This window comes from Lampris incognitus, chromosome 2 (genome assembly GCF_029633865.1).
Source record: "Lampris incognitus isolate fLamInc1 chromosome 2, fLamInc1.hap2, whole genome shotgun sequence".
Lineage (NCBI taxonomy): Eukaryota > Metazoa > Chordata > Actinopteri > Lampriformes > Lampridae > Lampris > Lampris incognitus.
Genome location: NC_079212.1, coordinates 112,248,581 through 112,274,290, shown reverse-complemented (window position 1 = coordinate 112,274,290; position 25,710 = coordinate 112,248,581). Strand labels below are relative to the sequence as shown.

Here is a 25,710-nt window from a genome sequence, read left to right as displayed (position 1 = left end):
CTTAGTATACTAACAACAAAGCACACAGGTTTTCAGAGGGTTTAGTGAAACCTATGGGTTTCTTCCTATTTTTTCTCGCTGTTAAAGGCTTCTTTTTTTTTATAGCGAGTTGTTCCTTATCCAATGCAAGGGTCTAAGGACAGGATGTTGTGTTGCTGTAAAGCCCCTTGAGGCAAATTTGTACAAACCCCAATTCCAATGAAGTTGAGACGTTGTGTAAAACGTAAATAAAAACAGAATATAATGATTTGCAAATCCTTTTCGACCTATATTCAATTGAATACACTACAAAGACAAGATATTTAATGTTCAAATGATAAACTTTGTTTTTTTGCCAATATTAATTCATTTTGAATTTGATGCCTGCAACATGTTCCAAAAAAGCTGGAACAGGGTTATGCTCACCACTGTGTTACATCACCTTACCTTTTAACAACACTCAATAAGCGTTCGGGAACTGAGGACACTAACTGTTGAAGCTTTGTAGGTGGAATTCCTTCCCATTCTTGCTTGATGTACAACTTCAGTTGCTCAACAGTTCAGGGTCTCCATTGTCGTATTTTGCGCTTCATAATGCACAACACATTTTCAATGGGAGACGGGTCTGGACTGCAGGCAGGCCAGTCTAGTACCCGCACTCTTTTACTACGAAGCCACGCTGTTGTAACACCTGCAGAATGTGGCTTGGCATTGTCTTGCTGAAATAAGCAGGGACGTCCCTGAAAAAGACGTCGCTTGGATGGCAGCATATGTTGCTCCAAAACCTGTATGTACCTTTCAGCATTAATGGTGCCTTCAAAGACGTGCAAGCTACCCATGCCATGGGCACTAACACACCCCCATACTGTCATAGATGCTGGCTTTTGAACTTTGTGCTGATAACAATCTGGATGGTCCTTTTCCTCTTTAGCCCGGAAGACGTGACGTCCATGATTTCCAAAAACAATTTGAAATGTGGACTCGTCACACCACGGCACACTTTTCCACTTTGCGTCAGTCCATCTCAGATGAGCTCGTGCCCAGAGAAGCTAGCGGCATTTCTGGGTGTTGTTGATATATGGCTTTCGCTTTGCATGGTAGAGTTTTAACTTGCACTTGTAGAGGTAGCAACGAACTGTGTTAACTGAAAATGGTTTTCCGAAGTGTTCCTGAGCCCACGTGGTAATATACTTTACAGAATGATGTCGGTTTTTAATACAGTGCCGCCTGAGGGATCGAAGGTCACAGGCATTCAATGTTGGTTTTCGGCCTTACCGCTTACGTGCAGCGATTTCTCCGGATTCTCTGAATCTTTTGATGATATTAAGGACCGTAGATAATGAAATCCCTAAATTCCTTGCAATTGTACGTTGAGAAACGTTGTTCTTAAACTGTTGGACTATTTGCTCACGCAGTTGTTCACAAAGTGGTGAACCTCGCCCCATCCTTGCTTGTGAACGGCTGAGCCTTTCGGGGATGCTCCTTTTATACCCAGTCATGACACTCAACTGTTTCCAGTCAATCTGTTAACCTGTGGAATGTTACAAACAGGTGTTTTTTGAGCATTCCTCAACTTTCCCAGTCTTTTGTTGCCCCTGTCCCAGCTCTTTGGAATGTGCTGCAGGCATCAAATTTAAATTAGTGAATATTTGCAAAAAACAATAAAATTTATCAGTTTGAACATTAAATATCTTGTCTTTGTAGTGTACTCAATTGAATATAGGTCGAAAAGGATTTGCAAATCAGTGTATTCCGTTTTTATTCATGTTTTACACAACGTCCCAACTTCATTGGAATTGGGGTTTGTAATTTGTGATATTGGGCTATACAAATAAAATTGACTTGACTTAGTATGCACAATACAGCAGTAATAAACAAACTAAATGAAGACTCCATCTGTTTCTGTTTCCCTCAGTCAATAGCCATCCATTCATTATCCATTATACAAGCCACTTATCCCAATTGGGGTCGCAAGATGCTGGAGCCTATGCCAGCAGTAATTGGGCAGCAGGCGGGGAGACACCCTGGACAAGCTGCCAGTCCATCAAAGGGCCTACATTTTCACACCTACGGACAATTTAGTATGGCTGATTCACTTGACCTACATGACTTTGGACTGTGGGCGGAAACCAGAGCATCCCGAGGAAACCCACGCAGACACGGGGAGAACATGCAAATCTCCACACAGAGGATGACCTGTGATGACCCCCAAGTTTGGACAACCCCAGGGTTCGAGCCCAGGACCTTCTTGCTGTGAGGCGACCGCACTAACCACTGTGCCACCGTGCCGCCCCTAAAGGGCCCAAGCCGGATTCGAACCCAGGCCGCTGTGGTAAGGACTCAGCCTGATGTGGTACACGCTCTACCAGGTGAGCCACCAGGGTAATGGTATTGATCCAAACAGCCAAATTTCCGCAAAGCACAAAACACAAGATGAAGAGAAGTCTCTATTCTTCCCCACCAGTAGATGAAGCTTGTCTATTTTGTTGCACAGTGATCGCACGTTAGAGAGAAATACTCCCAGTCAGTCAGTGCACCACAAATTCTTAATAAAAAAGCATATACCACTTCCCTTTACCTTGCCAGTAATCATCATGAAATGGTCCATGCAGTGCACAGAAAAACCCTCCGGTTGTATAGCCCTATCAGGTGTATTGGGGCAACATCAGCCAACATCAATTAAGCAAAAGCACAATCTTGGCAATGTGAATAACAAGAGTTCGTTTTGAAATGTGGATTAAAAACAAAAACAAATGAGATTTAAAGTAGATTGGAGAGCAAATATAGCTAATTTTGAGTCCATCAGTCCATTTAAAAAAAAGTGCAACTCTACCCAGTATTGATCAGACTGCTGAGCCGCACATCCTCCACTTCATATAATGGAGCTAATCTCCTCCACTGACACAGCCTCTCCCCACCCTTCATCTCTGAAGTTGATTGACAGCCTTGGCTTGGTTGCCAAGCAACCAGGGAATGGGGCTGCCATGTGGTCCAATGCATAGCAGAGCTGCCCTGACCCAAAGCTCTTGGGAAGTGGGGGTGAAGTGGGGGTCAAAGGAATCTGAATGCGATGGAAATACCAATTTAATTTCACTGAGCATAAACGGATGGTGGCCTGATCTGTGGAATGGGGATGGTTGGTGAAGACACTGCTCGCTTTCTTATTGTCAGCACCGCAGGCTGAGTTCAAGGATTGGAAGATTAGAAAAAACACCAACATCCTGTTGTCTTGGTGCCAGCAATAAAAGCAGCGGGGACACCAACCGACCTATTAATCCTGAAGGGCCCCGGGGATCAAGAGCACTAAAGCAGAGGAGAACGGGTGAAGCTAAAGGCTGCTTACAGCTGTACAAGTTTATTTCAGTGGAGAGATTGACCCCTTCCTTGGAACAGCTTGTTTGACACCTACACTTTATCAGCAGAATTAATTGTGAAGCGAGAGTCCAGAAGTGTCAGGCAAGCAGTCCCCTTTGGTGTAGCTTTGTGCTACCAACAAAGAGAAGTATGACAGCGGTCATGTGAAAATGGCATTCGCGTATGAGTGTGCGTGAGTATGTGCACATTGTTAACGCATGTCTGCTCCATTTAACTGTGTCTGTGGGCGCGACACACATACAGTGCATCCGGAAAGTATTCACACCCCTTCACTTTTCCCACATTTTGTTATGTTACAGCCTTATTCCAAAATGGATTAAATTCCTTTTTTTCTCATCAATCTACACACAATACCCCATAATGACAAAGTGAAAAAGGTTTTGTAGAAATGTTTGCAAATTTATTAAAAATAAAAAACTGAAATATTGCATGTACATAAGTATTCACACCTTTGCTATGACACTCAAAATTGAGCTCAGGTTCATCCTGTTTCCACTGGTCATCCTTGAGATGTTTCTACATCTTGATTGGAGTCCACCTCTAGTAAATTCAATTGATTGGACATGATTTGGAAAGGCACACACCTGTCTATATAAGGTCCCACTGTTGACAGTGCATGTCAGAGCAGAAACCAAGCCATGAAGTCAAAGGAATTGTCTGTGGACCTCTGAGACAGGATTGTATTGAGGCACAGATCTGGGGAAAGGTACAAAAAAATTTCTACAGCTTTGAAGGTCCCAAAGAGCACAGTGGTCTCCCATCATTCGTAAATGGAAGAAGTTTGGATACACCAGGACTCTTCCTAGAGCTGGCCGCCCAGCCAAACTGAGCAATCGGGGGGAGAAGGGCCTTGGTCAGGGAGGTGACCAAGAACCCGATGGTCACTCTGACAGAGCTCCAGCGTTCCTTTGTGGAGATGGGAGAACCTTCCAGAAGGACAACCATCTCTGCAGCACTCCACCAATCAGGCCTTTATGGTAGAGTTCCCAGACGGAAGCCTCTGCTCAGTAAAAAGCACATGACAGCCCGCTTGGAGTTTGCCAGAAAGCACCTAAAGAACTCTCCGACCATGAGAAACAAGATTCTCTGGTCTGATGAAACCAAGATTGAACTCTTTGGCCTGAATGCCAAACGTCACATCTGGAAGAAGCCAGGCACCTCTCATCACCTTGCTAATACCATCCCTACAGTGAAGCATGGTGGTGGCAGCATCATGCTGTGGGGATGTTTTTCAGCGGCAGGAACTGGGAGACTAGTCAGGATCGAGGGAAGGATGAATGGAGCAAAGTACAGAGAGATCCTTGATGAAAACCCGCTCCTGAGCGCTCAGGACCTCAGACTGGGGCAAAGGTTTACCTTTCAACATGACAATGACCCTAAGCACACAGCCAAGACAACGAAGGAGTGGCTTCAGGACAAGTCTGTGAATGTCCTTGAGTGGCCCAGCCAGAGCCCAGACTTGAACCCCATTGAACATCTCTGGAAAGACCTGAAAATAGCTGTGCAGCGACACTCCCCATCTAACCTTACAGAGCTTGAGAGGATCTGCAGAGAAGAATGGGAGAAATACCCCAAATATAGTAGGTGTGCCAAGCTTGTAGCTTCATACCCAAGAAGACTTGAGGCTGTAATCGCTGCCAAGGGTGCCTCAACCAAGTACTGAGTAAAGGGTGTGAATACTTATGTACATGCAATATTTCAGTTTTTTATTTTTAATAAATTTGCAAAAATTTCTACAAAACCATTTTCACTTTGTCATTATGGGGTATTGTATGTAGATTGATGAAAAAAAAAGGAATTTAATCCATTTTGGAATAAGGCTTTAACATAACAAAATGTGGGGAAAGCGAAGGGGTGTGAATACTTTCCGGATACACTGTATCTGATTGTAAGTGGTAGTGCAATACAAATCCCCTCTCAATTTCAGCTCTTTCAAACCCAACACAGGGGAACTCACCTGAACTGTCTGTCGGTCCGGGATTCCACTGTAAACGGATATTTGAGGCACCGCCTGTCTTCCTGTAGCACTGCTACTACTAGTACTACTACTAGTACTACTAGCACTAGTATTGTTACTGCTACTACTGATGCAGCCACCAGTACTACTGCTGCTGGCAGCTGTGGTGCTGGTGGTGGTCGTGCCTGAGGTGGTGGTGGTGGTGGTCCCAGTTGTGCTGATTGTAGAGGCCGGGGCCCCTGGCTCGCTCTCCATTGTGCCCTCTGCTCTTCTCACCTTTGACCCCCTGCTCTTCTGAATGGCTCTCCTGTGCCTGGAAGAGAGGAAGTATGTAGCGCATGAGAGGAATGCCATACCATATGGTAACAACTTTAGGACAAGATTGAACAAATACTGCACTTTTAGTGACACGTAGACAGACACATGGGAGGAGTAATTAAGTAGACAGACACACTTGCTAATCTATATCATTTGAAATCTTCATACAAAAAGAAACAGAAGACTGCCATTTCACATCCACTATATTGTGTTGCTGTATTTGGATAAATAAATCATCTATGTAATTAAAATAAAAAGAGTGACATGACAGATATTCCCTGTCCTCTGCATGAAAAATGAGCATGTGACATAAATCAAACTAGCTAAGGTAACACAAATGAAGTCATAAGAAAATCCGGAAATTTGGTTCTGAGTCAGAGTATGTGTACAGTACGTTCGTGTGCACAAGCGAAATCCTGAGTGAAATCAGTAGTGAAAGCCAAAAGCATCAAGCTACATTTTTGATTATACATTCTAAAATAGTCTAAATCTGGGTGAGCATATGGATTTTCTGTAAACAAAACCCCTATTTGATTGATCCAAATTATTCACAGCATCAATCATAGTTAATCTTCGTACTACATACCGTTTTGCTTCTAACCAGCATTTGTGTCATTGTCACTGATAGTGTTTATACATGCATATACATTATCCATTTCCTGTTATTTCTGTGTAGTGCGTCACCAAACCCAACTACACTAAAATGCAATTAAATTAACACTCAATTAAACTAAACTAGAAGTACATGCAGCTAAGCTAATACAAACCTGCAAGAATTCAGCAAAAAAATCTGTTCTGAAGGCATAAAGGCCGAAAGGCTTTCAATCTTAGGGACAACATGTCCCCCTGCCCCAACTTCAAATTACACCATGGGCTCTATGGATATTACAGAATGGGCTTGACCTCTCTGGATCCAAATTCTGGCTTTAACAGACAATCTGTACTACTGTATCAAAAGCATTAGCTCCAAAATGAGCAATCCTGTTAAATAAATAACAAATAACAACAATAATATTTTATTTATACACAGCACTTTTCATGGTATTCAGTGACACTTTACATAAGTTAAAATAAACATAAAAGCAACACACCAAAAACATATCACACAACATTAATCACACATTACACAATTCTGAAAATTTGAGAATTGACTAATGATTTGAACGTGGACATATTGGTGCAGTCTCTGATGTGTTTGGGGAGGGAATTTCAGAGGGTGGGGGGCAGCTATCGTGAAGGCTCTGTCGCCCCAGGTCCAGTGCTTGGTCCTGTGTGGTGGAGACAGGAGGTTGGCATTGGAGGAGCAGAATAAGTATAGTAATGGAGCAGGTCAGTGAGTTAGGAGAGGGCCTGGCTATGGAGGGTTTTGTGAGTGAGGAGAAAGACTTTGAATTGGATCTGTTGTGGGACAGGAAGCCAGTGGAGGTCAGGGGTATACAAAACGTTGTTGTTGTTATTGTTGTTGTTGTTCCGTGAGTAGGTGAGGAAGCAAGCAGCAGAGTTCTGGATATACTGTAGTTTATCTAGGACTTTGGGTGACGAGCCATAGAGAATGCTGTTGCAGTAGTCAATTCTGGATGTGATGAAGACATGGATCAAAATTTCGGCAGCACAGAATGAGAGTGATGGGCACATTGAGCTATGTTTTTAGGTGGAAAAAGGCCATTCTGTCGATTTGATGTGGTGCTCAGTGGAGAGATTGCTGTCGAAAATGATTGCGCGGTTGCGGGTGTGTGGGGAGGGAGACAGAGTGGATTTATCAATGGTGAGGCAGACGTTCTGAGTGGTTTTGGTAAGGGATTTGATACCGATGATGATCATGTCATATTTATCACAATTTAGTTTGAGGAAGCTGGCTTGCATGCATGATTTAATTTCAGTGGGGCAGTTGGTCAGACTGGAGTAAGTTGTAGTGATGATGGATTTAGTGGAAATGAAGAGCTGAACGTCATCAGTATAGAAGTGAAATTGAAGACCATGAAGACACATGAATTTACAAAGGCGGGAAATGTAAAGGATTAACAGGAGAGCACCAGGCAAGGAACCCCGGGGGACACTTTAGGACAGAGGAGCGGTGAAGGAGGTGCAGTTGTTAATGTTGATGAACGGTTGTTTGTTTGTGAGATATGACTTTAGCCTGGAAAGGGCAGTACTAGTGATGATGAGGGAGGATTCAAAGTGGGCGAGAAGAATTGCATGGTTAATGGTGTTGAAAGCTGCAGTGAGGTCGAGGAGGATGAGAATGCTGGAGGTGGCCAGAGTCTGAGGGGAGGAGGACGTCATTGGTGACTTTAAGGTGGGAATTTTCTGTGCTGTGCTGTGTGCAGAAACCAGATTGAAATGGTCAAAGAGGTTGCTGGAAATGAGGTGAGCTTTGAGTTGCGAAGCAACAACATGTTCTAAGTATTTTTGACAGAAAGGGGAGATTAGAGATGAGCTGGAAATGCTCATATCAGGGTTGAGTCCAGTTTTTTTGAGGATGGGGATGACAGCAGCCAGCTTAAGTGTATCTGGGACTGAACATAAATCTTCATAATTCCATAATTCTGTTATCCTCTTTCAATGTTGTATTCTGTAAATTGTGTAAACGCAACATCCATTGCACATTGTCCGTCTTGGAAGAGAGAGCTCTCCTCTGTTACTCTCCCTAAGGTTTCTTCCTATTAAAGGTTTTTTTAGGGAGTTCCTTATCCGATGTGAGGGTCTCAGGACTGGATGTTGTGTTGCTGTAAAGCCCCTCGAGGCAAATTTGTAATTTGTAATATTGGGCTATACAAATAAATTTGACTTGACTTGACTGAACCAGAGCTGAAGAAGGAGTTAATGATTTCTGTGATGAGTGAGGAGATAGGTGGGAGACAGTTCTTAATAAGATTGGATGGGACTCAGAAAACAAGTAGACAAGGTTGAACAGCTCCATTGGGGACACAGGGGAGACTTTTGACAGGGGCTGAGTTGTAAGGGGGTTAGGGAGGTGGAGAGGGCAGGGGAGGTGATCAGGTTGCTGTTAGTCTCGCGATACCAGACAATCTGAGAGCTCCGCCTACCAATGTCTGAGGACTTCTAAATGCAAGATAGTTGCTACAACAGCGGCAAGAACAGCAGCTAACAAACCTATGCCTACTACTTTGGAAATCTAGAACACGCCTCCCCACAAATGCTCTCCCCAATCCTCCTCTGTAGTGAAACAAACTGGAAATATAGCGAATCACTTTGTAACATGGAGAGAGCTTTTTAAAACATTGAAAATGGATGTGCCGAGCAACGTTAAGATTATTTGATTCTGTTTTATTGAGTGTGTGCTCAGTCCACAAGATTGGTGCAATTAAGGATTTACAGCGACTTTGTTTAAAACTTAAGAGCAAGGACAAGAAAGACGTGCTGGCTAAAATATAGCCAATGCCATCTCCTAATGTAGCGTGTCCTGTAATGTCCTCCGAATCAGATGTGTAGTCTAGCCGAACGGATGAATCATGTCCTAAAAAAGATTGCGTTTGTTTTTAACTGATGAATATATTTTGCCACAAATGTGACCAACATCAACAAACTCTGAATAAGTTTTCTTCAGTTATTGTAGCTGAGCCATCCTCTAATGCACATGTTGCTGGTAAGACAAGTGTTTATAGGCACATGACTTCTGCATGCCACCGCCCCAAAATGAAGGATCGCCCTATGGATTGGTTTTACGATCCATACTTCAAACTAAAACCTCATTGGTATGCAGCTAGCAGACAGGCCTAATCCTCGTCATAACAAAAAGTGAAAATATTTAGCTTGGCTGTGCTACCATGACCGATACAAGAGGAGCGAAGTGAGACACAACCAATATCGTTGAGTCAAAAATATCTGGCGCAGAACAGCCTTCCCTTCTCTAAATCCATTTCTCTCTCGATCAGTTGCTGGGAAGAGAGGATGAAGACAAGACAATTTAGGCCTCTTCCATTAAAGCTTTATTAAGGCCAGGCCCCCTGGGTACCCTGCTCTCCATTAGCACAAGCAGAGAAGGGTTCAGACAGGGCCAGGAAGATGAGCCAGAGGGACCCCCACTGTATCACAGGTGAGGCTACAATGCCCCGGGGATGGGAGGAGAGAAACGAAGGATTGGATATATACATACATGGTGAAGGTAGATGGGGAAAGACAACAGATGACGGGAAGCTGACATTTTAGTGGTACATACGCGAGTGTTTTTCTGTAACTGTGTCTGCGATGGGATCGGGGAATTCAAAACAGAGAGGCTGAAAAAGGATGAAACATCTCGCCCTGGGGTAAAAGCTGTAGGAGTTAAGCTATATATAAAAGGTGGAGGGTGATAGGGAAAGAGAGAGGGTGAGTGCAGGGTAAATGGGTGGAGTCTGAGTGAGTGCGATAGGCTTTAAATGGGTTAGAGCAGTGGTTCTCAACCGGGGGTCCATGGTGTAATTGCAAGGTGTCCGTGAAAATAAAATATCTTTAAAAAAAAGATCCTATGACATTTATAGAAATAGGATTATTTTATTCAAATGTGACTGAGGCCTTTATCTACCTAAACTATAAAGGGTAACAGGACTTTTTTCTCTAATTACATCTGTTTCACAAGTGTAATTTATTGTATTTTAATAAGAGATCTCGCTCCCGTTTGCATTGTTAAAAGTTACTGCATAAAAATTCTGTTGTTACATATATCGGAAAGTTACTGAATACATATTCTGTTTTGTTACATATATCTGAAAGTTACTGCATAAGAATTCTGTTTTGTTAACTATATCTAAGTTACAACTGAAAGCTCTTATTTTTGCCCCAAAGAGTGAATAAATGCTATAATGCAATTTAAAATGCAGTTTCTACTGTTTCTATCAAATTGCAACCCCCCTCCCCCAAGATCAGGTGGAGGGGTCCTCAGGGTAGATCAAAAATACGCAGGGGGTCCAGGACCCCAAAAAAGTTGAGAACCACTGGGTTAGAGAATGAAAGGGTGTGATGGAAGTAATTAAATAAGGAGAATACCGGGCCACAGTTCCAAAGCTATTTCCTTGCTCTCGTCATGAGTCTATTTTGAGAGGATGGAGGAGCGTAGTACAGTTTTAAAGCCCACCAATGCCATGACAAAGATTCAGACCCATTCTGCGGTGTTTGTAAACTAAGTGTTATTCCTGAAAATGGCAAAACCAGACCAAACTGAAAAATAGTGAGGGCTCAGAGTCAGGAGCACTCACTAGCCCGGAAAACCCCGAAATTTCCTACAAGCTGTAAATTTTAACTTGAGTTTAGTGTGGTGCAAGTCATTATAATGTGAATTATATAAGTAGGCTAAACAAATGAAAACAGCTTTCTTCAAAAGTAATTCAGACAAAATAAAAATTAACCTAAAATCTGTCCTTGTTTGTTTTTTTCACCATTTACAAACTGTGAGTGCATGGAAGAAAGTGTCTTCTACGAAAGAATGGAAGCAGATTAACAGTCAGTATTACATTTCCACTGTTATAATGCAGTTACTTGCTATGCCCATCTAAAGTCAATTTGCCGGTAGTATGTCACAACCTGTACAGGCATAAAATGAGCAGAACGACATTTTTCTATATTAGAGAAAATGTAGTAACAAAACTGGCAATCACTACACAAACATATCTGAAGCTAAACTGGAATGGAAATGATTATGATAAAATGTAAATTAAATCATTCAACTGCAACAACCCAAACCATATGAATAAAACATCAGCTTTAGCCAATGTCCTGAATTCAACATTTCACAGCATATAAACACATCACCAATAATAACCATGTGTTGTTGGTGAAAAAGTAATGGCTGACATCCAGTCTGGATAGGGAGGCTTTTTGGTTGTAAACAAAGCATCATCAGCGCCAAAGCTTGCCTGCTTCCTTCAAAGTCATTCAGACTAGCCTACATCGCAGAGCCTGGCTCTCATTGCCTCCTCATAGAATGCAGGGAAGGGAGGGAGAGAGGGGAATCCCCTCCACTAATGACGCCTTGTGTCCCCTTCCTTCTGTGAGGGGTCACTCATTCATCAGCACAGGGGAGCAATTGAGACACCCACTCCCCCCAACACACACACACACACACACACACACGCACGCACGCACGCACACATACACACACATACACACACAGGAAAGCTAGAAAGCTGGTAGGAATGTGATAACAACAAACAGTACCAAAGGTATTGCAATGCTTACTGGACAGAATTGGCCAGTGTCACAACACCACCTGAAAATTTTAAGTGTTCATACCCCAAAGCCAGAGGTGGTATTAATCTCGTGGTCTGCCCATATCAGCATTTGAACCATAAGAAATGACTTTCAGATGTGTCTCTACAGGATGTGCATAGCCTGGCTGTTAAGATGGTGTCAGACTGACTGGCTGTCTATACAGGGCTCAGAGCTAAAACTAAATAAGTAAAGAACCATCCTTTAGTCTACATCTAGACTGGCTGCAACTGCCCATAATAAATAAATACCACAAGAATGCATTTGCCTAATGTACTAATCGATAGGAAAAGAGCCTGATGTGTGGTAATGGCTCACAACGCCTTTGGAGATGAAGAGGGAAAATGTAGGTGTGTGTGTGTGTGTGTGTTGTGTGATGGTGTTAGGGGGTTGGTTGTTCTGTTGCAGAGACAAAGCCCCCTACCCACGGTGCTCTTACCTCTTCTGCCCCCTCCAACGCGATGCAGGGGTATGATGCCCCATCCCCCGGGACTGTGCTGACCTCCTGCAGGATGCTGTTCTTCTTTGTCTGGCTGACTGACTGACTAGCTGTGACTGAATGAGTGAATGCGTGTGTTGTGAGAGCAAGAGAGCGAGCGAGTGTGTGTGTGTGTGTGTGTGTGTGTGTGTTTGTATGTTCCTGTGGTGTATCCAAGCCCCCTCTCGTTTCTACCCCCAACAACATACAGCTAGCTCCTCGTCCCAGCATCGACACTCCACTCCACCAACCAGCCTGCGGCCTGCCTCCTGATTATATGGTATCCTAGCGACAGCCAACGGGGTGGCTATGGAATCCCCGTGCTGAGCAGCATGCTGATTGGACAGCAGGATTCTCCCTAATGAAGACGATGGTAATGATTTTACCCTGGTTTACCCCTCCCCCCTCCCCTGCTGCCAGAATACTGAATTTTGTGGGATGCATAGTCCCTCCAACACAGAAAAGAAGCTAGGCTATCATAACAATCAAACATATGTTTTTGTTGGCTTTGTTTACATCAGAAACAATGCAGGTGTCACATGGAAATGAAATTTAAAAAAAATGCATTTTGAGAGTTCTAAATCACCATAGCTGCAAAAATCATATTGGAAGAGAACTATGGAATAGAATTTTAACAATTTGCAGAGACAATTATCAAAAAATAATTCCCATATGGAGATCAATAAGGTTGATCTCATCTAATATCACGAAAAATGCTGCAATTTCCCTATCAGTATTACTACTAAGGTCTTTCTTAAAATCGTATAATCGCAAAAAGAGCTGCTTAGAATGGGATTATTCTACAAAAGACAAGGTCGATGACCTAAATCTAGAGTGGAAATCTAACCCATCATCTTATCAGTGAGACAGTAATCTTCTTATATCATGAGATATGATTCAAAGCTGAGAGAGAAAAGGGTATTATGGCCCAAAAAGTGGCCAATTACTGACCAGCAACTTGCTGTTTGGGGTAATGGCAGTTCAAATCTGTACCAAAGCACAGCCAAATCACAATTATACTGACCATAATATCCAACACAACTCATGACATGAATCAGAATCTGTGTGCAACGGGGTACTGACAGGTAGAGATAGAAAGAGAAGCTCATTATAAAAACAGTCCTAGATATGAAAAAGAAAAAAAAAGGAGCACAAAGGGTAATCCTCTCATAAAAGTGAAATAGGATAGTTTTGTAGCTGAATCCAAACCTCTCTTTAATGACGACAGCTCTCATCTATGTGGAATGGGCTCAATGAAACCAATGCAATCGTCTGATAATGGCATACTTATGGTCTGCCCTGCTGCATTACCCCACCACCCAGCTGTCTGGTGGCATGAAATGTAGCCATTTCAGTCATTTACTGGTGCAACGTGGTATTGATTGGGGCCAACCATGCGCGAACCTTGTCGATTATGATCTTCTCATTAGCATATAGATTAGCTGGCTGTGGAGATGCATACTGGAGTGAGCCTTGAGTCTCAGACCTTGGTAGGAGAACTGTGTGTGTGTGTGTGTGTGTGTGTGTGTGTGTGTGTGTGTGTGTGTGTGTGTGTGTGTGTGTATTTGTGCATGTTTGTGCGTGTGTATGTGGTTATAATTGCCTGGTGAAAAAAGGGAGGGAGTGTCTTGGTTTGATGTGATGCTACTTAATGATGCTTAACATATCCCACAATTCAAGGTCCAAAATGGCTGTGAGATACCAAGGAAAAAACATAAGGGGGAGGAAAGTGGGGAGGGCATGGGGTTGGTTAAGACAAACAAGCTCCACCCACCGCTCAATGAGCTGCCATGCACATGAACAATTCCAGGAATGTTTAATAAGGTCTTCTGGGGACCCGACGAGAAAAAAAATATCTCTGCACCATACAGGCTCTTAGAGGGTGCTTTTGGTTTTCAACAGCAGTAAACATGCTGCAAACTAAGGTTCAAAACACATCAAATGCATTCCACCTTTATCCATGTGAAATCCTTGGAATACAAGGCAATTCAAAAGACTATGTTTACCCTGCAAGGCATGCAGGGTAATTGAATGCGCACAGCCCAAAATGATTTGTCTATTATGCTCCGCAGTTACAGGGTTGACTTTTGTTGTCCCTTCAGTTATGTAAGGGGGCAACAATCCAAATTTATTTGTTGTGTTTGTCTGACTACAGCATTTCTGCCTTCATCATGTTTTCAGTCAGTTCTGATGGACAGTGTGTTCAAACTGCTGAAAATTGCTTTGACAAAATGATACACCACAAATTTTGTTAACGTCCTTCAGCCACAGAGCTGGGGATGTTTTCAAATTCTGTTTGTCTTGGAAAAAGATAGTGATGCTAACTAGTATCATCAATTCCTCTGTTGTATAAAATGTACAAAAACAAGCACAACAAATGGAGAACTTGAACAAAGTTTGGACCACTGTAGGGATGACAAAGTCGATATTGAGGACATGGTAAAATAAACTAATGCTAGCGGTGGCAAATAAGGTTATATTGTTTCCAATTTCCTTTGCAACATACTAAAAGGATAAATAGTACAACCAAGCCCCCCGATTTGTGATAACACCTTAGTCAGCAGAAAGAGTACCATCTGGCCTACAAAATGTTATTTCTTTACAGGGCCTTTTTGGTTAGTGTCACCATGGTCATCCCCCTGAGGCTGAAAATGATTGACAGGTTCTCTCCAAACAGAGAGCAGGGCTCTGGCTTTGTCGAGAATATGTAAGATAGAGATGTCCTGTGATCCATACTCTAGATCTATCAAATAGCTGTAATTGAGCCACCTGACTCAGATGGACTTCTTCTTACACAGCTGAGTAGACCTCCACAAAGAGAGTCTGGCTGCATTCCAGGTAAGCGTGCTGAGCTTGTGTTCTTGAGTTTATTTGTTCAGGTCTGTGCACAAGTCGCTCTAGCACATGTGGCCACACACTGAGCGAATACAAAAACCTTGAAGTTGATTCTCTATGGTGAAACCGGTTTCAATTTCTATTCGGGATGTACTGATACTACTTTTTTTCAGACCAAGTACAACTACTCATCAATACCGAGTACCATTCTAATACTACTACTAGTTTTGGCTGCTCCTGTTAGGAGGTCTCCACAGCGGAAACATCCATTTCCATCTCTTCCTGCCCTCTGCATCTTCCTCTGTCATGCCAGCCACCTGCATGTCCTCCCTCACCACATCTATAAACTTCCACTTTTGCCTTCCTCTTCCCTGGCAGCGCCATATTCAGCATCCTTCTCCCAATATACCCAGCATCTCTCCTCCATACATGTCCAAACCATCTCAATCTTGCCTCTCTTGCTTTGTCTCCAAACCATCTAACCTGACCTGTCCTTCTAATATAGTTGTTCCTAATCCTGTCCTTCTTCATCACTCCCAACGAAAATCTTAACATCTTCAACTTTGCCACTTCCAGATCTGCCCCGTCTTTTTGTCAGTGCCACTGTCTCCAAACCATACAACATAGCTGTTCTCACTACAATCTTGTACCTTCCCTTTAAATTCTTGCTGGTACCCTTCTGTCGCAAATCACTCCTGACACTCGTCTCTACCCACTTCACCCTGCCTGCACTCTCTTCTTCACCTCTCTTCTGCACTCCCCATTACTTTGAACAATTGACCCCAAGTAGATAAACTCATGCACCTTCGTCACCTTTACTTCTTGCATCCTCACCAATCTGCTGTCCTTCCTCTCATTCATGTATATGTATTCCAACTTGCTCCTACTGACTTTCACTCCTCTTCTCTCCAATGCATACCTCCACCTCTCCAGGCTCTCCTCAACCTGTGCCCTACTCTCGCTACAGATCATTTGCAAACATTACAGTCCACAGACTCCTGCCTGATCTTGTCCATCAACCTGTCCATCACCATTGCAAACAAGAAAGGTTCAGAGCTGATCCTTGATGTAATCCCACCTCCACCTTGAACTCATCTGTCATTCCAACCGCACACCTCACCACTGTCACACTGCCCTCAAACATATCCTGCACCACTCCTACATACTTCTCTGCAACTCCCAACTTCCTCATACAATACCACACCTCCTCTCTCTGCACCCTGTCATATACTTTCTCTATATCCACAAAGAAGCAATGTGTCTCCTTCTGACCTTCTCTATACTTCTCCAGCAACATTCTCAAAGCAAACATCGCATCTGTAGTGCTCTTTCGTGGCATGAAATCATACTGCTGCTCGCTATTCATCACTTCTTCTCTTGACCTAGTTTCAAATACTATTTCCCATATCTTCATGCTGTGGCTGATCAACTTTATACGTCTGTATTTACTACAGCTCTGCACATCACCCTTATTCTTGAAAATTGGTACCAGTGTGCTTCTTCTCCACTCCTCAGGCATCCTCTCACTTTCCAAGATTGTGTTAAACAATCTAGTTAAAAACTCCAGTCCCATCTCTCCTAAACACCTCCATGCCTCCACAGGTATGTCATCTGGACCAACCGCCTTTCCACTCTTCATCCTCTTCATAGCTGCCCTCAATTCCTCCTTGCTAATCCACTGAACTTCCTGATTCACTATCCCCCACATCATCCAATCTTCTCTCTTTCTCTTTTTCTTCATTCATCAGCCCCTCAAAGTACTCCTTCCACCTTCTCAACACTCTTCTCGCTTGTCAGCACATTTCCATCTCTATCCTTCATCACCCTAACCTGCTGCACATCCTTCCCAGCTCGGTCCCTCTGTCTAGCCAATCAGTACAAGTCCTTTTCTCCTTCCTTAGTGTATAACCTCTCATACAACCCACCATATGCCTTTTCCTTTGCTTTTGCTACCTCTCTCTCTTTGCTTTAGCTGCATCTCCTTGTACTCCTGTGTACTTTCTTCATCTCTCTGACTAGGGCTGTGTATTGGAGAGAATCTGGTGATACGATACGTATCACGATACATGGGTTACGATTCAATAAATTGCGATATATTGCAATACTGTAAGAAAGGAGATATACTGCAATTTTATAGGCCTGTGTTCTCTGTGCTTATGCTACTTCCTGTCTCAGTTTACGTTGTTGAATCGGAGTGGAAGAGTCAAATGGCTGAAGATAGATTACAACACTGTTATCTAGTGGTCGTGGGGTTACACAACACAAAATGTTTGTCACGAACCTTTACATGTAAACAATTAAAAATCGATTTCGTGGTTTTGAGAATTGATACAGTATCACAAGAGATAATATCATGATACTCAAGTGTATCAATTTTTTCTTACACCCCTATCTCTGACTATCCCACTTCTTCTTTACCAACCTCTTTCTCTGTATACTTTGCTGGACTTCCTCATTACATCGCCAAGTCTCCTTGTCTTCCTTCCTCTGTCCAGATGACACACCAAGTACCTTCCTGTGGTTGCCCAGCCATCCGGCAACTCTTCACTACTACCCAGGGCCTGTCTTAACTCCTCCCTGAACTCCACACAACAATCTTCCTTCTTCAACTTCCACCATTTGATCCTTGGCTCTGCCTTCACTCTCTTACTCTTCTTGGTCTCCAAAATCATCCTACAGATCACCAACCAATGCTGCCTAGCTACATTCTCCCATCACCACCTTGCAGTCTCCAATCCCTTTCAGATCGCACGTCCTACATAAGATATAGCCCACCTGTGTGCACTTTCATCATCTCTTATTTGTCACCCTGTGCTCCTCCCTCTTTTTCAAATATGTATTCATCACAGCAATTTCCATCCTTTTCACAAAATCTACCACCATCTGTCCTCCCACATTCCTCTCCTTGACACCATACCTGCCCATTACCTCCTCATCACCTATGTTCCCTTCACCAACATGCCCATTGAAGTCCCCTCCAATCACCACTCTCTCGTCCTTGGGTACACGCCCCACCACTTCATCCAACTCACTCTAGAATTCTTGTTTCTCTTCCATCTCACACCCAACTTGTGGGGCATATGCGCCGATAACATTCATCAACACACCTTTGTTTTCCAGTTTCATATTCATCACTCTGTCTGACACTGTCTTCACCTCCAACACACTCTTGACATACTTTTCCTTCAGAATTACTCCTACCCCTTTTCTCATCCCATTCGCACCATAGTAGAAGAGTTTGAACCCACCTCCGGTGTTGCTGGCCTCACTCTCCTTCCACTTGGTCTCTTGCACACACAATACTACCTTCCTTGTCTCCATCATATCAGCCAGCTCTCTCCCTTTACCAATCATAGTGCCAACATTCAAAGTTCCGATTCTCACCTCCACACTTTTACCCTTCCTCCTCTCCTGCTGTCTCTGGACATGCCTTCCCCCTCTCCCTCTCCTTCGACCAACAGTAGCATAGTTTCCTCTGGCACCCTGCTGGCCCACAGTACTGGTGGCGGTCATCGGTAACCCGGGCCTCCATCAATCTGGTTTGGAAATCTGATTTATGATCCGCAAATTTGATTTGGCAAAGGTTTTACACTGGATGCCTTTCCTGACACAACCCTCCCCATTTATCCGGGCTTGGGACCGGCACTAAGAATGCACTGGCTTGTGCATCCTCAGTGGCCGAGTACCGATATGAGTACTGAATAATACCCTTACAGTTCTAACAGTTTCTTTGAAAACATGTTTTATTTTCATCAGATATTCCTCACTTTTTGACTGTAACAAATTAAATATACATGATTCTGTTGTTGACATTTTACCATTCAACTTTGTGTTTTCCTGAACAAACATGGCACTGCCCTACATTTCACTTAAATGCAGCCTTTAACACATTCAGTGGATTTCAGTACAACATACAACTGTAGTAGAACAACGGAATTATGTTAGATCAGCGTTTCTCAACCCAGTCCTCAAGGAACCCCTATCCTGCAGATTTTCATTATAACCCTGCATAGGTAGCCCTGCTTGTACTTACTCAACCAGTCATCTCATAACACTTAATTATGCAAGGTGTGCAAACTCAGACATTCATTGCTGATTGGTTGAATAACTACAAACAGGTACCTATTCAGGATTGCAAAGAAAATCTGCAGGATAGGGGGTCCTTGAGGACTGGGTTGAGAAACACTGTGTTAGATGTTAGTGCCAGGCACGGATGCAGCGTGTCATGTGGGCAGAGCAGCGCGTTTTTTTGTTTTTTTTTTACCTGCTACATCAACTGGATCTGTGTTGCATGTAGTCGCGTGCCAGCCATGTATTAAGCTTCACTGCGTGCACACTGAGTTTTGCCAAGTGATAATGCAGTTGGCTTTGCAGGCTTTGGTAGCATAGGCTATATTAACTGGTACTGAATTAATTTATTACATCGTTTTAACTACAGGATCATGGATATATATTGATTTGACTGATTTATTTTAATGTGCAATGGAAAAAAAACACAAGGTTGCATTGCCTCTGGTAAAATGGGGTATTAATTTTAATCATGCTTAAACAGATTCTACTTGGTTTTTTTTTTAAACAGTCCTATCTAGGTTTTACCTGTTGAGGCAGAAGTGAAGCAGAAAACATGGCTGGCACGCAATCAAACGCAACACAGTCGCACTGTTGCAGGTAAAAAAAAAACAGCTTCTCCCTGCCCATGTGACAAGCTGCATCTGTGCCTGGGCTGTCTGCACTCATCCGAGTTACACACGTTTGGAACTTTGTCATTTCTCGCTCTGTTTGGACAAATGACATATCGACGCATTTGTCTGCTTCTCGGCTGTCACTCCACATCTGGCTCCATCTTCTGCTCTTCCAGTACGAATGGGGAAAATGGCACCACTCACTTTTCACAATTTCCACTGGATAAGTCTAGTTGGGTATTGGGTGCACTCTTATCGGAATAGTTTCACAAGTACGAGTATGAGCACATGAGGACAGTATCGGACCAATACCTGATACTGGTATCAGTGCATCCCTAATATACATGTGGTATCATTCAAACATGTAAATTTGTTTAAGGAAAAAAAAACTGTTTGAATTCCAAAATCCATCTACTAGCTCAGGCAAACCTGAAGAGAAACAAACTGAGAAACAGAGGATGGTGGGGAGACAAGCGCACAGAATAATGAAAGGATCTTCCTCTGATCTATAAATACAGCCCTCAAACAGTTCCTCCAAAGCCCTAAGATTAGCACTAGGCTTCTGTAGACAGCGTTTTATCAAAAGCATTCTGCAGAGGGATCCTTTCTGTGCTTCTTTACACCAAGGGGAAAATAGGTCAGGTATGAGCAGGGTGAGTAAGCTACAGCAAAAGGGGAAATTGAAGTCCTTCCTATTTCCATGCTACCAGCTTGGGGATATGCCCAGCCTGTCCACCCTTAGGGGGGAAGCTATCGGGAGGTAAACTGGATCACGAAGTGACAGAACAGCCCCTAGACTGCCCCCTTACCTTTGCCAAGCAGCCTAGGAGTAGCTTGAAAGTGAAACTGCTAGGCTCTAGCACCACACACACACACACACACACACACACACAAACACATTTGTTTTTCTACAGTTGCGAGGTTCTTTCATTGACTCCATTCATTCCCTAGTCCCTAACCTTGACAATCAGCACTACATGCCTAACCTTAACCTAATCCAGGTAGACCTTTATCACAAACATGGTTGAAGTACTTCTGCTTCATCTTTGTAAGGGAAAGATTGGGACAATGTTAAAAAGGCAGCTTTGTGTGATCACATTTCAACACATTTTTCAACATAGCGTATAACACTATACAGGTGTTGTCACTGACATATTTTTGTGTTTCTGTTGTCAGACATCTACGAAAAAGTGATTTGACTGAGGGTAAAAAAATTCTAAATGGCAATTTCAGGACATTTTGTGACCCCTGTACAAATCACTATTTTTTTTACAGCTATGCAGTTGAATATAGTCACTATGTTGAAACACAAAAGTGATCACAGACAGAATCAAAAGCAACAGAAAGTTTTTTTTTTTTTTTACAATTGCGGACATTGGGGAGAACCAACCTTTACCCTACTTAGACGAAGTAGAAGTACATCGGCAATGTTTGTGAAAAGATTCATTCTAACCTTAACCATGAACCCAAATCCTAACCCTGAAATAGTCCCCTGAAGAGGTCAGGAGTGGCCAAAATGTCCTCACGCTGCAAAAATGTCCTCACTCTTATGGCTATAAACTCAAATTGGTCCCCAAAAATATCACTGAACAAGAACAAGAACAAACACGCACGCACGCACGCACGCACGCACGCACACGCACAGTCTACATTTCCATTTGCACAATGAAGTTATTACTTTCTGTGGTAACAACAGAGTCATAGTGATGGCAGATGATCACAGAAAGCTCAGCAGTTGCTCAGAATGTTACAACACATTAGCTCCAGTACAAGAGTAAACTATCCTTCAAAAAGCCTTTTTTACTCCTAACAGTGTGGATGTCATTATTTGACATGCATGGCCTCTGGTCTGACCTGACACGTAACAAGATACTTGCGTGCTGTTGTAGTAAGTTCAGAGGTTACTGGAAGCTATATCAAAAGGTGCAATGTTTCAGTTTTTTCTTTGATCAAAATTTAGTCACTTGATTGATCAATGTTTGATTATTGCAAATGAGCAAACGCAATAAAAAATGTTTTTCCGAGAAACAAAAAGGACCATATCTGATCATAAATAGATTTCCTTAAATTCAGCTATTCATTGAAATGACTGTGTCTAATGGTGAGGAACTGAGTGAAGATACAAAATTCAAACTAGAAGAAAAGGGTTGTTGTTGAAGCAGCCAAAAACACAAAAAGTAGACCTTGTGATTTTTATATCCATCCAAGCTGATCTGGGAACACATTGCAATTCAAGCGGTCTCCTAAGACTCTGATGCCATTCTAAGACCCTAAGTTAAACTAAGATTCCAGTTTAACACATCATGTAACAGTCTGCATTTAAGTTATCCTTGTTGAGTTAAACAGAATCTGAAACAGCCACACCACTAGCTAGTTAGTTAGTTAGTTAGTTAGTAGCAGTTATTAATAATGGTTAGTTTGACATCAGTCCCACTTAAGGCTCTCCCACTACCAGTTGTGGCTCCTCTAAATGTTTTTAGGGGCATCAACATAACTTGCCTCTAATAGCCTCATTTGTGTCTAATTCACATTTTATGCCCAATTTTCTGGGCCAAGGCATTTGAATAAACTAGCAGGCAATTTGGCAGCTGCAGAAGGGGTCAGCAGCATGAACCAAGGCGGGAACCTGATTTTGTATGAATATTTGCATAAACAACATTTACATCTTCGGGCTTCAACTGACAGGCTTAACAACCCAGGGTAAAAAATAAAAAACGAGCCAGTAGTAGTTTCACATTGGCCAACTTTTGTAATGATAAGAAAAGTAGATAGTATTGGCTTAAAACCTTCCAATAAAATATCACTCGAAAAAATTCTGTAAAAGTAAACAATTAGGCTTCCCAAACAAATGAATTAAAATGCTGTGACCATGAATATCCCTGACAGGTGGAAGTGAAGAGGCTGACATGTAGAAAACGGGCAAGGGAACAACTCAAACATAAAGTTAAAAAATGGCTAGGATTATCTGTCCTCTCCTTTTCCAAAACAAAGTAACATTTCTTAGGCGAGAACGAATTGACTCAATAACTGCCTAAGAGATTAGGCCAGGCTTTCTAATAAGGCTATATGCTAAGAATTGCCTTTGGCTGATTCTCCCAGGGGTGTTATGACATTGGTTCCAGAGAGAGGGAGAGACACTGTATCCCATAATAACAGCCAGCTGTTACGCTGAGTGGATAAAACAAGAATCCCCTACAGTTAACTTCAGGAGGCATGAACAAATTCAAAGAGTTTCTCCGTTGAGCCACTTGAAGCTTTTCATTCATGTATTAAGCAAATTACTGGACACAGTCTAATTGACCCTCTCGGTGCTCTGGCTGAAAACACATGGAATTGAGGGGGGTGTGTAGAGATGTACACGGACTGTACGGACACACGCTTGAATGGACGCGATGCGGGCTCATTAAAACAAGTTCTTTATTTTGGTCACATTTGGGTCACTGGAAGGCCAAGGGGGCACATTGCTCCAATTGCGCTTCAATCTCGCAGCCTATTATCAGGCCATGGCTGGCAGACGTCTTGCGCTTGTCAAAATAACGGGCCCCTCCCTCATACAAAAAAGGGTCATGACCCGAGGGACGAAGTTTGAAGTTTCTCAAAGGGAACTTCGCTAATCTTATTTAAATTCCTCCAACGTGTTGGGGGCCAAGAACGACTTAAAGCCACAAGCAACATACATAATTGCCGGCTAGCCCACTAGCTTGGAAACGCTGCTATGCATATTGTAAACTCTACAATACACTCTTTGCAGTCACCTCCAACCTCGACCCCTCTTAATCCGCCTGATCACGTACTCGCACGCGTTTCAACACGAGTAGCGGTTCGGCGCCTCTTGGATGGTTGTTACTCGATGTACGACTAGTTCCCTGGACCACCAGAGACTTTGTAGACTCCACTTAGCCGTGTGGCTATCGTTGCCACATTAGCAAGCAAGCTAGGAATGGTGCTGCCTTCCTCCCGAGTCGCTGCCAGTTGTGATAGATCATTGGCCTGAACTCACGTTTTCCAATAACACTCTGTCACTCCCCCCGCCACCACCACCCAAAGAGTGCGGCTGCAGAGTCGCAGCCGATTGTGCGACGAATTGTTTTGTAGTCGTACCTTTAGCGTGGGCCTCGTAGGCAGCCGCGTATCGTTGCCGCCGGCGGTCCCTCGATGTTTTCCTGATACGCTAAACCATTTGTGGACGTCGGTTTTATCCGACTGTCTCGGAATAGACCAGCGCCAGTGGAAGAGCAGGGGCGGGAGAGAGGAACTCTTTTCATTTGCATTCCAAAACTGACATGTGACATGTTTTCGGCCAATGGGGGGAAAGCCGAGGCGCCTGTCAAATCGGCACGACTGTCAAGATCTCCATGGTAACAGCGGGCATTTAATCCTTGGCCCTGTTACGTCCGCACTTCCCTCTGTCGCCGGATTTACCTGCGTGGTTCAAAAGAGGAGATCAAGTAACTCCGACACAGAGAATGTCGAAATATGTTTTATAAGTACACATATTAACAACCTTGATCTGCTTTTTCTAATCCCCATTATCAGGTCATGTATGAGTTGAGTGTGTGTGTGTGTGTGGGGGGGCGTAATGCATCTAACGCTGCATATTTCAGGAACTAGTTATGCAAAGACTGGATTATGCCAAAAATAAAAGTATGATTCATGATTTCCTGAACAAATCCTTGACCGTGGTTTAACAGACTGGAACGAAGGTCTGCAAAGGGAAAAGTTGGTGCATGCAAATGCACTGAGCATTGTGCTCAGGGTCAGGACCTTTTTGTTCGTTTTATGGGTGTGTGTGTGTGTGTGTGTGTGTGTGTGTGTGTGTGTGAGAGAGAGAGAGAGAGAGCGAGGGGGGGTTATCAAACACCTATGCAATAACTCACTGACCCCTATTTGTTGTCAGCAATGCACTTTTCCTGCCCATTAAACAATATCAATTCATGAATCTCATTTTGTGTAAGCAGTTACCAAATGTCAGAGACGGATTTTTCCCCTAAGAATGTTTACTCAACTAAATTTATTGACATTATACATGAAGTTTATGTGTCATATGCAACCCCATCAACTTTCAACATCTTTCAACGTGTATAAGACAACATATAATTCGGGTTAATACGTCCAAATGGAAATGACCAGCATGCAAATTGAATGGACAGCAATGAATTGCTAATGTTTCAGGGAGCCGCTATTGGGTTGCCTGCAATTTGAGGAGGAAGTGTATTCATCTGCCTGCGAGTGCTGAATAATTTATCAGAATATGACTTATTTGGTTGGCCCCGGAGTTAATTATCTGGTCTTTCATAGCTCCCTTGATACCTTGCTGCCAACATCAGCAAGAGTCCAGCATCGTGCCAATAACTGGGTTTGTCCCAGGTCTGTTATGGGGTGGCAGCCAGGCAGGCTACTTGAAATTAATGCTCTGTATCTCAGATCACTTCACAGGGATGTAACATTACACTCAAACTCAGGAGTGTACCTTTAAAGTCAGGTTTACCGAATATCATGCGATGGATGTAATGGTCTGTGTATTATAAATGAGAATCTTAATGGAATATTTATGAAGACTGCCTTTGAGCTTGGTTGATTCATTGTTTTAACAAAAACAGGGCCGGGGTGTTCTGTGCTCTGTTGTGGTACAAATCTCTCTCTCTCTCTCTCTCTCTCTCTCTCTCTCTCTCTCTCTCTCTCTCTCTCTCTCTCTCTCTCTCTCTCTCTCTCTCTCTCTCTCTCTCTCTCTCTCTCTCTCTCTCTCTCTCTCTCTCTCTCTCTCTCTCTCTCTCTCTCTCACTTGCTCGAACTTTGAATCAATCTGGGTTCTGTGAAAGAAGATTAACTTTTTTTGAATGTTAATGTAAAGGAGTGACTTTGTTAATATTGTAAAAAAATGT

General features: G+C 43.0%; 1 protein-coding gene across 1 annotated transcript in view; it reads right to left on the bottom strand.

Moving 5' to 3' along the window:
* The window catches only part of phc2b (polyhomeotic homolog 2b (Drosophila)), a 117,345-nt gene extending 93,312 nt beyond the window's left edge, over positions 1–24,033 (bottom strand). The window contains exons 1-3 of the mRNA XM_056273488.1: positions 23,930–24,033; positions 5,312–5,624; positions 4,406–4,413 (exon numbers count right to left, since the gene is read on the bottom strand). Coding sequence (XP_056129463.1) covers positions 4,406–4,413; positions 5,312–5,566 — 263 coding nt within the window. The 5' untranslated portion in view covers positions 5,567–5,624; positions 23,930–24,033. The remainder of the gene's footprint in view (positions 1–4,405; positions 4,414–5,311; positions 5,625–23,929) is intronic.
* Positions 24,034–25,710: the final 1,677 nt, after the last annotated feature.